This window comes from Chlorocebus sabaeus, chromosome 20, assembly GCF_047675955.1.
Source record: "Chlorocebus sabaeus isolate Y175 chromosome 20, mChlSab1.0.hap1, whole genome shotgun sequence".
NCBI lineage: Eukaryota > Metazoa > Chordata > Mammalia > Primates > Cercopithecidae > Chlorocebus > Chlorocebus sabaeus.
Genome location: NC_132923.1, coordinates 112,132,670 through 112,145,122, shown reverse-complemented (window position 1 = coordinate 112,145,122; position 12,453 = coordinate 112,132,670). Strand labels below are relative to the sequence as shown.

The 12,453-nt window shown below is 57.0% G+C and overlaps 1 protein-coding gene across 1 annotated transcript in view; it reads right to left on the bottom strand.

Annotated features, from left to right (window-relative positions):
• The window catches only part of RUNX3 (RUNX family transcription factor 3), a 64,655-nt gene that overhangs the window by 24,502 nt on the left and 27,700 nt on the right, over positions 1–12,453 (bottom strand). Inside the window, exons 2-3 of the mRNA XM_007979995.3 lie at positions 4,998–5,260; positions 2,958–3,114 (exon numbers count right to left, since the gene is read on the bottom strand). Of these exons, the coding sequence (XP_007978186.2) occupies positions 2,958–3,114; positions 4,998–5,260 (420 nt within the window). The remainder of the gene's footprint in view (positions 1–2,957; positions 3,115–4,997; positions 5,261–12,453) is intronic.

Sequence of the window (12,453 nt, the reverse complement as noted above, 5' to 3'; positions counted from 1 at the left end):
TGGGCTTCTGTGTAGAGGGCCTTTGTCCACCTCAGGCAGTCCTCTGGCCTCAACATTTACATATTCAAATCAGGGTTTTATTATAAATTACTCTTCCTTTTCTTCTCCATCATAGCTATGGAATAACATAGTTTGCAACTGCATGTAAATAGGGAGGTTACATTATTTACACATTTCAATGTAGAATAGTAAGGTTTGATACAAAATATGTATTGTAAGATAGGCTCCTTGCGTCTGGCAGGGCAGGGACCTCAGCCCTAATCACTGCAGGAGACAGCAATGACCTGGTTTTCTTCCCTTCCTTTTCTTGGTTCACACCTTCAGCCCTATCGTAAGAGCTCTGTGGTGTTACTGGGTGCATGTCTTTCACGGAACGCCATCTTCCTGGAATTCAGACAGAATGTAGAACTTGTTTCTGAGGAAACAAGCAGAGGTTTCCACCAGACTTCTCAGTTCTGGCAGAAGTCAGAGAGCCAGGCAAGGGTTCTGGGTCCCAACCCCAGACCTTAAGTCCAAAGTGTCCCATCTCCTAAAGTGGCCCAGATTGTCACTGTCAACCACTGACTGTTCTCTCAGGTGGGAATTTCCCAGTTGGCAGGATGGGCACTGCAGATGTGTGTCTGCATGCCAGCGGACCCGGCACCCTCCTTCCTCCCTGCCAACCGCCTCCACCTCTCCCACTCAGCAGCTCACACCTTCTGGGTTTCCCCCACCCCCGCCCAAACCACACAGTAATCAGAGAATCAGTGGCTGTCACCGCTCAAAGGGACCTCAAAGTCCTCCTCCAGTCCCAAGCATTTGAAGTAACAAAATCTCTAACATGTATCCAGCTCTCAGTATGCGCCAGCTGATACACTTGTATCAATTTCTCTAACCTTCCCAAAATCTCATGAGGTAGGTACGATTATCATCCCCATCTCACAGCTGAGGAAACTGAGGCACAGACTGGTTAAGTCATTTGCCCAACGTCATCCAGCAAGTCATTAGCAGAGCTGGGACTCAAATACAGGGTGCCCGATACTAGAATGCAGGCTCTCAAAGACCTCCAGCCTCTGAAGGCTGAACGCCTCAGCCACAGTTCCTCAGACATCGGAACTCCTCCTCAGATCACTTCCTGCCTCCCAGGACCACTGAGACTGGTTATGGGCCACTGAGAGGAGATGGATGAGAGAATGGTTTATAAACTCAGCCTCTTGCATCTCCCAGAGCCACAATCCCAGCCTCAGCCATTCCTGCTACAAGGGTAAGCTCCCAACCAACGCCTTGGAAACCCGTTTCCCTCCCTGCAGGCCTGGGGAGGGGGGCTCAAAGTCTGTGGGTATGAAAACCACTAAAAAAAATCATTCTCAGTGTGCAGAACAGACAAGGTCTCGGTAACTCAGAAAATCGTCGTCTCTTCTCTTTATCTCACCTCCCAGGAGAGGGAGTGGGAAGGAATAATCAAGTTCCTGATGCCTTGTTGGGCTCCCCGATCGACAGCACCTTCTGCCTGCCTCGCAACAGGCAGCAGCTATAGTGCCCCTGACACGCACCTGGGCTAGCAGACCTGGCCACTGCCCCACCACAGTCAACAGAGCCGTCAGCCTTGTCTGCCACCAACCAGGGACCAATGACTCTCCTCTCAGGGCTGGGATTAAGTTGCAAAGGGTTTGAGAGATTGTGGATGACAAAAGGGACTTGGAGACTAATTAGGAGCAGCAATGAAAGCTTAATTCATAAAAGGAAACATTTTCCATCCATCAACCTGCAACCAGTTAAGGGCACCGTTTGAAAGAAATCTGTGCGTGGGGAAGGGAGCCAACAGGAACAGGAAATGTTTGAAAGAATGTAAACTATTTCAGTTTCATAAAAAGTAACAAGTAAACAGTTATTACATGCAAATAATGTCCTGGTTTTAATTAATGCTGAAAAGTCAAAATATGGTTGACATTTGTATGTATACATTGAATGGCTGGAAAGGAAAAAAATGGTGCCCAGCTGCCTGTTTCAGAGCGGGACTAGCGGCTCAGAAGGAACTAGAACCTTGAGAAGGTCCTGTTTATTGGTGATGAAAAGCACGGTTCTGCTTCAGCCTGCGTGGAGTTGGGGAGCAGAGGGAACCCAGCTTACTTCTTAACAAAGCTGGAGGCGGGCCTGGTGCTTGGGAAGGGCGACTCCCATGTCTGCTGGTCTTAAAGGGCCAGTGGACCCTCAGGCCTGCATTCCACAGGGACAGGGTTTCTAGGACTTTCCCACCCAGGAGTTAAGTGATGATGGGTTTCAGGTCCCAGAAGCCTCCCATTCAACAGCCCCCCACCCCTGTCCCGCCTTCCTTCTACTGCCCAAGGTCGGTCAGACAGGCAGGGTGGCACACCAGCCTTGACTCTGGGGCAGGAGATGGCAGCCTTCGAGATGTGCTTTCCAACATTCAGCTGCATTAGCTTCCATTCCAGACCACCTAGGGCTCAAAGGGGCTGGGAAGCTGGGTCTGGGAGACCACAGCTGGAAAGACGGAGCCTGAGGTGTGGGGGAGATTCTGCCCCCTATGGAGAGGGTGGCTGGGGTGCTTGGGCCCCACCGACCAGGCACTTGTCCTGCAACCGCCTTGCTGAAAGACCTATAAGCTCCCTTTTTGAGCCTGCGAATCCACCATTTCGTGCCAGCATTTTTTGTGAGACCAGGTGTGCTTAACCAGGAAAGAGGGGGTGGCATGAACGGTTTCAGGAGTTGGTAAACCCTAGAAACTGGGAGAAAACTGTGTCTTTTTCTGGCGAGAGACCATAACTTTCCTCACCTCCTCAAAGCGATCTGTAACGTCCTACAGGATTACAAATTGCTGTTTTTAGACAGTGCTGTTTTTAGACAGAGCTGCGTCTAGGGACCTGTTTTTCGGGATTCTAAGGCCCCTCTTTCAACCTCCTTCCCTGCTGCCCCTGCCACTGCCAATGCTGAACTGGCGAGGCCTCCCTTCCACTTACCTCGCCCACTGCGGCCCACAAAGCGAAGGTCGTTGAACCTGGCCACCTGGTTCTTCATGACGGCCGAGGCGTTGCGCAGCTCAGCGGAGTAGTTCTCGTCATTGCCTGCCATCACGGTCACCACCGTGCCATCTGGCACGTCCCCCAGTGCCACCACCTGAAGACATGGGGCGGGGGGATGCAGGGGGACAGCTTAGAAAGGAAGAGGGAGGCCAGGGAAAGGAGAGGAGGGGCTGGGCTGGGCAGCTCCCCTAGGTCCCAGGCGCACTGCGTATTTCTCCAATGCAGGGTGGAGAAGAGGCTTAAAAACAATAAAGACCTTCTCTCAAATATCACAAAAACAAGAAGATGGAATCTCGGACTTCCATACCAAAATCCTAGATCAACTGCTTACATAAACCGTGTCCCAAGAAATCATCCTTTCAGTGAAATCTCAGCCAGAGCTGTGAAATCAGCTCAGTCACTATGATGTGGGGTGCAGTTCCCCTGTTGTCTTCGGCTGCAGCGAAAGAGGAATCAACATGCTCCTAGCAACGAAGTCTCCAAGCGAAAAAGAGTATCAACAATAATAACAACAGGGCTGCTACCCCCACTCAATTTATGCAAGAGCTGTTTAGGGCATGAAATTTGGCCCTGAAATGTGGACGAGGACCAGTTTATTGGCCTCTGCAGAGCCTAAATTCGTTATGCAGAGAAAATGCAGAATGCAAAACTCACTGGTGTTTTGAAAAAGGTCACCCAGAAAACCCCTTTAAAGTGAGAGGGGGTCTTTTGATAATGGAAGGATGCACCTGCTGGGAACTGCAGGATGGGGGTGGCGATGTCCTCCTAAACACCATCTCCCCCAAGTCCCCCACCCCCAGGAGCACGGAGAGGCAACTGCCTTTTGAAAAACAATCAGACTTTAAACACAGTCACAACCATTTAAACGTGGCCGCCGCGTGCAGGGACTCGGGATCCATATGGTAAAAATTTCAAGGAGAAAATGTTTGGGATCTGATTAAAAAGGCCAGATTTCCTGTCAACATCCTGTCTTCTTTTAATTTCAAAGACTCCTTTTAAGCTCCAAGTGACAGTAAAACCTCCGATCTGACGATCTGACGATTAAAGTCACACGGGCCTCCCCCCCCTCCCGGGGAGATTTCCCCCACTGGTATTTTAAGATGTCACCCGAGAGACCTCAAAGAGCCACTCATCCTTTTTTTCCAATTTGGAGTCGTCTTAATGGGAGCAGGGACGGCCTCAGCTGCCAGCGGTCGCCGCTTCCAGCCACCTCGGGCAGCACCACCCCCAGCCGCCGGCCCTTCCTGCCCTGCCCTTTTCTCACGGCAGCTGTGAGAGGTTTAGGGGAAAACCAAGGCGTTTTCGTTTCATCTCGCTGCCCCCTTAAAAAAATGAAAATGAAACAGTCGCCTACTCCCTGGCATAAAGAAAAAGGTCCTCTAAATGGCTGGGGGCTGCCAGAGTTAGGGGTCCCCCAATCTCAACCCGCCATTCAGGACGCAGAATATCCCCCAGCAAACGTCTGGAGAGCAGTGCCCCGATCCCGGCCTAGCGCCGTCCCGTAAAATTTCGGAAGCCCGAGGGTGTGAGCAGGAAGCGTCTGAGAAGCGGCGCGGGAGGAGGGGTGCTGGCGGCGGAGGGTAGGCCCTTTCACCGTTCGCACCCCACCCGCGGTGTCCTTGCCCCGGTCCCGGGATCCTCTTCTCCGTTACCCGCAGGGCTGTATCTGAGCGATCCGGGTTGGGGGGGGGGCAAGACCCCATCCGCCCATTTCCGCACCAACGTCTCTACGCAGGGCGCCCTAAAACCCAGGTGGAGCGGGGCAACCCCCTTAAAAGTCATCCGTGCAGGGCGCATCCAAAACGGAACGCCGATGTCCCCAAGCCGAGTGCGCAGCGAGACAGAACCGGGTGCCCAGGTGTCGCCGCGGCGTCTGGGGCACCTCCCCTCCCCACTGCTCCGGAGGCTCTGGCTCCCGCAGCTAGGACGCCCGGAGCCCCAGGGCCGGCGCCCTCCCGCCCCGGGTCCCGCACTCACCTTGAAGGCGACGGGCAGTGTCTTGTTGCAGCGCCAGTGCGAGGGCAGCACCGAGCAGAGGAAGTTGGGGCTGTCGGTGCGCACGAGCTCGCCCGCGTGGTCCGCCAGCACGTCCACCATCGAGCGCACCTCGGGCCGGGCGCGCCCTCCGGGCCCCACGGCTGCCTGCGCGCTGAGCGCGCCGCTGTTCTCGCCCATCTTGCCGCCGCCGCCGCAGGGGAAGGCCGTGGAGGGAGGTGTGAAGCGGCGGCTGGTGCTTGGGTCTACAGGAATACGCATAACAGCGGCCGTCAGGGCGCCGGGCGGGCGGCGACGGCGCGGCTTCCCCCGGGGGCGGCCGGCGCGGACGCCTCCTCGGCCGCAGCTGCCGCGAGAAGCGGGAAAGCAGAAGCGGTGGGGCCCGGGCCTCGGGGCGCAGGGGGCGGCGCCCGGCCACTACTCGCCAGGGCCCGCCCGCTGCGAGGCCTCGCTAGCCCGACGGCCGCCCGCAGCCTGCCGGGCTAGTCCCGCATCCCCGGCGCGCGGCACCGCGTGCGGCCGCCCCTCGCGGCTGTCCCGGCTGCCTGGGCCGCGGCGGGGCCCGCGCGGGGCTGTGCCGCCGCCGCCTCCCGCCCCGAAGCTCGCCCGCTGCCGCCCCGACTCCGCGGCCGCAGCCCCAGAACAAATCCTCTAGAATGAAGTGGCGGGGCCGCCGCCGCCCGCGCGGGGTTAGTACCCCCGGGGCCCGCGGGGCGGGGCCGGCCCGAGCGACGCGTCGCACAGCCAATCGGCGGAGCCCCCATCGCGGGCACCTCGGTGGCGTTCGCGGGGAGGAACGGGGCCTGCCGGAGGCCGCCCAACGGGGAGGGGCGGAAGGCGCCACCCCGCGGAGGAGGCCCCCGTGCCACAGCCCAGGGCCCCCGAGAGCTCTGGGAGCCCGGGGCAGATGCTAGAAATTTGCTTAGAACGTCCGGGTCCCACAGAAGGCGCCCTTGTCGCCCTCTCCCGGGTCACATCTCCCTGACGCTGGGGCGCAACCCCTTCGCTCCACCTCCCCGCTGGCCGCGGCCGGGCTTCCCCAGCTCTTGCTGCTTCGGGCCTGTGACTTCTGCAACCCCGGGCTGAGGGCCGCGGGAGCCCAGGGCCGGTGACACCGCACTGGGAGCCGCCCCAAAGAGGTTACTCACCTCCCTCCTCCCGCAAATTACTCTGACCCAAGAGCCTCCAACCCACACGGGATTTTTGTGCGCCGTCCACGCCCGGCCGGCGGCCTCTGCTGCTCCCAGCCCTGCGCGGCTTTGGTCCCAGCCTCGGTGGCCCCTGTGCCAAACCGAGGACAGGCGGAAGGGAGTCTCCCAGGGACCCTAAGTAGCCTGGGGCCAACAACCCCTTTCCTCTCTACTCTCCCCTCAAAACAAGTTTCAGGATCTCACAGGCCTCGCGGCGTCGTTCTTCGTTGTGGCGGCCTGTGGCTCTTTGAAAAACACGACGAGGCCTGCAAAATGCGTTTTCCCGATTTTTTTCCTTTACGCATGTAACTACGGTCCTGCATCGTGAAACAATACGCGCGTCGGCGACAAAAGAAAAACTGAGCAGTGGCTGCAAAGCTAAGGGCCCCGGCTTTCAGAGGAGAGAATTTTCTTTCTCCATGCGTGTGGAAAGTGGCCTCCGCGGATCCAATCCCACTTCTTGGGCCCGTGCGCTCTGGCTGTGCTGCAGCGACCGCTGACAGTTTCGCCAAGGCACTGCCTGCCCTCCTGGCTCCGCGTCCCCGCTCCCACTCCCAACCGCGTGGCCCAGCCTCTCCCGGGCTTCACTGCAAACAACCCCTTCCTCTCCCGCCTCTTAAGTCAGTCGAGCAGGCCTAGGGGACGGCTACAGCTGGGAGGGCAACGGGAAAGATCAAGCCCCAATCATTCCGAATTATCGCCCCAGACCCCTCCCTAGACTCTGGGGAACGAACGCGTGCTGAGCCTCCCCGCCGCTTTGGAGACCGGGCTATATTTTCGTTGCCTCCGGCTCTCGACAGGTGCAAACAATGAATTCCAAGCCTCGGAAGCAAAGAAGCTTAGGATTCGACGGTGGCCGCAAGATCTCATCACGGATCTGACCCCTGCCCAGCGTGCGCCATTTCGTCGTCGCCAAACGAAATCAAGCCCCTCGTGCGCTCAAGGGGTGAAGGACTCTGGCCTCACCCCGACCGTCGGAAGAGCTGGCCCCTGCCCCGCTCAAGACCTCGTATCACGCCCTGAGGCCATTTCGAAAGCAAGAACAGCAAAGGTCCCTTACTGAACCTTTTAAGAGAGCCTGCGCCTGGCAGTTATCTATTGCGGACCCAGGCCCGCGCGCCCTCGGACGCGCTGGCACGAGCAGCAGAACTAGAGGAAAGCGAGCGATCCAGCCTGGGCGCTCCCATCTCCAGGAACGTCTCCGGGAAGGCCCAGCGCGTCGTGGCCAGGTAGGGCCCGGGCCGGGGGCGGGCAACATGTGCTGCCCTGGAGCGGTTGCGGGACCATGACCCGCTGTTTCAGGTGGTGGTAAATTCCCTTTGTCGAGTGGTTTGGGTTTGCACCGTGCCCTTTGCTTGTCCCTCCGCCTGATTTCTCCGTCTCCCCTTACGGCGGGTTCACAGACGGGTTTCCAGAGAATGGGGGACTCTTGTGAGCCCTGGCACCTGGCGCAGGGCCTGGCACGGCTCCGGCCCTCCGTAGAGCGCTGGCTCTCCATGGGCACTAGATCCAAGGTACTGGGGGGCGGGGTGCAGGCCCTTGCCTCCGCAGACCAAAGTCGCCCGGCCGCCTGGCAGGCACAGTGGCGGGAGCTGCCGCTAGTTGGCGCCCGCGCCCTGCCAGCCGCGGAGGTGCGGGCCCGGCCAGGCTACAGATGCGCGCCAGCTGCGGCCCCGGGTGCAGGCGCGGCGGCCGCCCCCCAAGAAGCTGCCCTTTCCTTGCCACCAATGCGGCCAGGTCTCTGACAAACCGATGGCTGTGTGTCAAACCAAGGCCGCCTTCCTCACCTCTGATGAGACTGATGCCTTCCGCCTTAGCGTTTTCAGGCACCGGGGAGAAGACCCACAGAACAGGCTAGCTTGTTCCCAATTTCCACCGATCGCCAACCTGCTTCCTCCCCATCCCGGACCGACAAACTTTGTCGTCTGTTTGATGGGAGGGAGAGCTCCCACTCCCCCACCTGGGGCATGCAGACACCCTCGCTCTTCCCCAGCTGGCATCCTCAGCTGGCATGGAGGTCTTTTCTCCCTCTTCCATCAGATCGATGGACAAACAGCCCAGTTTCTCTCCAGTGGTCCCCACCTAAGAGCATCCTAAGTTGTCCACAGCAGGGCTAGGAAGCCGAAGGTCAGGACACTCCCCTCCCCTACCTTGACTTAGAGCTGGGTAAACCCAGAACCCACCCCCGGGCACATAGAGCCAGCTCCGTTGCCCCAGGAAGGGGATTCGTCTCCCTCCAGCATTTAGGAGTGCACTCTAAGTGTGTTCTTGGCAGTGAGGGTGCCGGCTTCCCAGGGCAGGCATGATTCATGGGGACTCTGTGGCGCCTGGGCAGGGATCCCCAGGTATACCAGACAAGGGGCAGGTGTGCCCTGGGAAGCTGCCTAAGAGGTCCATGGGCTGTGGAAGGAACCGGGGTTCACAGTCCGTCTGCCTGAGCGTGTCTTCTTCCCTCGCCCGCAGCTCTCTAGGGAGAATTGCCTAAGCCTCTCTGAGCCTCGTTTCTTTCATCTGTAAAGTGGGGGCACTCATAGTGGCCCCCATAGAATTGTGTGTAAAGTGCTTAGCACAGGCCTGGCACATAGAGGGTGCTCCAGCCATGGGGAGCCGTCACTGTCATTATGAAAAAATAAGACCTGTCAATCCTTGCTGGGGGCCTTCGAACCATCCCTCCCCTCTCTGGGCCTCACACTTCCATCTGTGAAATGTCCAGTTCTCATGGTCAGAGCTTGCCAGGACTCCAAGCCACTCCATGCTGTCCTGACCCCTCGATTCACCCAGGGGCTGCCTGGGGGAGCTAAGGACTGGCTGTTACCTACCTCCACGTGGAGTCAGCTCACAGCAGGGCTTCCAGCAACCGTCACAGGGCTGCCGGAGCTGGGTCTTGATGATTGTCCATCTGACCATTCCTCTCAGAACCTCACTTTGACCCCCACCCAGTTGCCCTCCTGTAGGCAGACATTTTCCTAAGTAGCAACTGGGCCTCAGCGGACGCTGCCAGGGACCCCATTTCCTTCCCAGGAGGCCTCTGTTTCCCATATCCCGAATCGCACAGGAGCCTAGTCCAGCGAAGAGGACAGAGGACTCTCTTCTAGAACTGAAAATTTCTCCCAGCCTGGCCCTAAATCCCCTGTCCAGAGGGACCCATGGTGAAACCTATCTCCTGCCCAGTGCCCTAGAACTCAAAGGGGACATTCATGCCCCTCACTGAGCCTCAGTTGCCTCTTCTGTCAATGGAGGTCATTCTAACCTCTCCATTTCACAGGAGGGGATTAAGGATTCCCTCTAGGAGGGGAAGGGCATCGTGTTTCGCTGTATCTAAATTGTGATCAATGGTTTGAAGAAACAGAAAGAAAACGCTGCTGAGTAAACTAGGACTCATCTGCTTCCTGATTTCAGATAATGATCTCTGAATATATAAGCGAGAAATGTTAATGAAAAATAGCAATATATCTGGGTTGAGGGGTTGTCTCCTGCAGGTCAGGGGTCCAGCCCTAGAGAGTCCAGCTCTGGGGTCGTCTCTCCTGGTCAGCCTCTCTGGAAGGATTCAGAATGTGTGGGAGGACAAATGTGCTTCTCAAATTACAGAGATCTTTCTTCCTTTTTGGAAAGTGCCAGACTTGGAGGGGAGGGAGAAGGAGCAGGGGAGAGCAGAGTGGTGAGGGTGTTAGGACCCAGTGCTGCCTGTGAGGTCTGAGACTTTTGCCTGGTGTCCACACTCCCCTGAGCCTTGGTCCTGAGGGTAAAATGGGAAGAACAGTAACAGCTGGGGGTGCTGAGGCTTTACCTTGTGCCAGGCGCCGCACGCGGGCATTACTCATGGTATTCAATCCCCACGGCGTCGTATGTGGTAGGTGTTATGCCCATGGAAGCAAAGAGGGACGTTGTTTGAGGTCGGCCAGGTTGGAGAGGGCCGGACCCAGGTTAAAAGCCTGCTGTGGCTCAAAATGTGGGGCATGAAGGCATCACCTGGCCAAGCGTGTCAGCACTCTCCTCCTAGTGGCCGCGTAATGGGAAGAGCTAGCGGCTAGATACAGAGGAAAGTGCTACTGTGATGGGGAGAGAAAGCTGGGGTGGTAAATCCTGCTAAGCAGCCCTGGACTTGGAAATCAGCAGACTCTTCAAATCTGCAGGGAGTCAGGAAGGACTTGCCAGGGTCATTTGGGAGGGTCCTGTGATAGCTGAGGTGCACCCACCACCTGCTGTCTTTGGCCTCAGAACCAGTCTGTGAGGAGGCTGGATTGGCAGTAGTCTCCAGTTTACAGATGGGAACACTGAGACCCAGAAAGCGGAGAGGCATGATCAGGATCTGGACTGAGCTCCAGCAAGGCCAGGAGCGAGCACCTTGAGGCAAAATGCAGTCAGGCAGGACCTCTGCCTTGCAGGAGGCTGCAGCCCAGTCCCGGGCCTCATACACTAGGGCCCCATGCCACTCTCAGTGTCTGTCTCCCAAGGGAAGTGCTAGTCAGTCGCGTTTCCCTCTGGGCCTCAGTGTTCGCATGTGAACGCTGGGGGTGCACTTACAAGCCCCCTCTACATGCCAGGCAGGTTCCTGCAGGACCCCAGGGTTTTGCTGTGACCCAAGACCCCTCCTCCCCACCCACCTCCTCTCCACCTTCTGTGGGGCGCCAGCTCCCTTGCGTCCACATGACCTCGGATCCTTCCACGCCCACCCCCACCCTGTTCTGCAGGTGGGTGGACAGAGGGTGCTCTGCTTTGGGGATGAGAGAGAGAAAGGGAGGCAAGGGCGGAGAAAAGAGACTTCTCTTGCGGGGGCGTGGAGCAGAAAAACTGGCTCCATCAGTTGCCAGGGAAGGGGTTTCTGGTTTCAGATCACATCACTTGGTGGGACCTTCCTACCCCCCCTCCCTGCTACTCACTCTTGTCATCTGTAAATCAGGGAAATATTTCTAGAAGACAGTTATTTGGTCTGTGACTTTGATCATTGGTCTATGACTAATAATTGCCCTAATTTTTTGGACACCTGCTGCATGCTGGGAGTTTTCCGCCAATTGTCACTCACCCTCAGGTGCCTCCACAGGTCAGGGATTTTATTATCTCCATTTTACAGATGGGGAAACCCAGGCTCCGAAAGTAAAGAGCTTTTCCTCTGTGGGCCTCATAATCTGAGAAGTTCAATCAAGTTCTCAGGAGCCCTTCCAGCACCCCCAGTCCTCGATCGGGGAGGGGCCATCTGCAGTCTGACAGCTGCTCTCAGGGCAGAGATCTCCATCCAAAGCAGCAGGTGGGTGTAGAGCTACCTACCAGCAGAGCCATCAAACACAGCACTCTTCTACTGGGAGGCACGGAGTGGTGAGAGGGACCTGGCTTGGAGCCAAGGGGGCTTCTGGGAAACATGTGCCCTTCCCCCAGCCCCAGGGTGGGGTTCAGCCCTGGCAAGCAGGGAGAGAAAGGGCTCTTCTGAGTGGCTGTTGCTTTACACATGTTTTTGCTTCACAGTATTCTTAGAAGGTAGGGACAGTTATCACTCCCATTTTACAGGAAAGAAAACTGAGGCTCAGAGAGCTCAAGTAACTTGCCCAAGCTGGCACCACTGGGAAACCACAGAGGTAGGATTCCAACCAGGCAGCCTGGCCCCAGAGCCCATGTTGCTGCCCACTACACTCTATTCTTGTGGACTAAAACCAGATGCTCGAGGTTACAGTCATGGAATAGAATTAGAATCCTGGCAGAAGAACTGTGGGCAGGATTCAGAATTTTACAATGTCAGACTCGAAAGGGCTCTGAGATATCAAATCCAAATCCCCATTTCTCAAATGGCAGAACTGAGGCCTAGGGAGGAAGAGTCTCACTCAAGGTCACAGATTATGCCAGGGACAGAGTTGCACCCCTTCCCTCTCCAGCTACCTCCTGCTGACTCTGCACCTTCCTCTCCTGCAGGCCCTCCTCTCCCCACTGCCCACCCAGCAGCTTCTGGGCCCAGCCAGGCCCATTAGGGATTTTCCACCTCCCCGAAAAGGTCCTAATGACTGTCAGTCCTTGTGAAGCCTTAATTAATCTCAGAGGCCGATGGCTCAGAGGAGACTGGGGGCTTTGGCCTTACGCAGATGAAGATTGCGGCTCTATTTCATGTGGTGGTGAAGGAACGCCTCAGACATTCCTGCCAGCAATAAAAGCCACATGGCTTTCCAGCGTCGCCCTTGGAAAAGAAAAAAAGTGCAGCCCTTTGCGGAAAGAAATCAACTATGTGCTGTACGCATGGCATGAGATACAAATGGGCACACGGA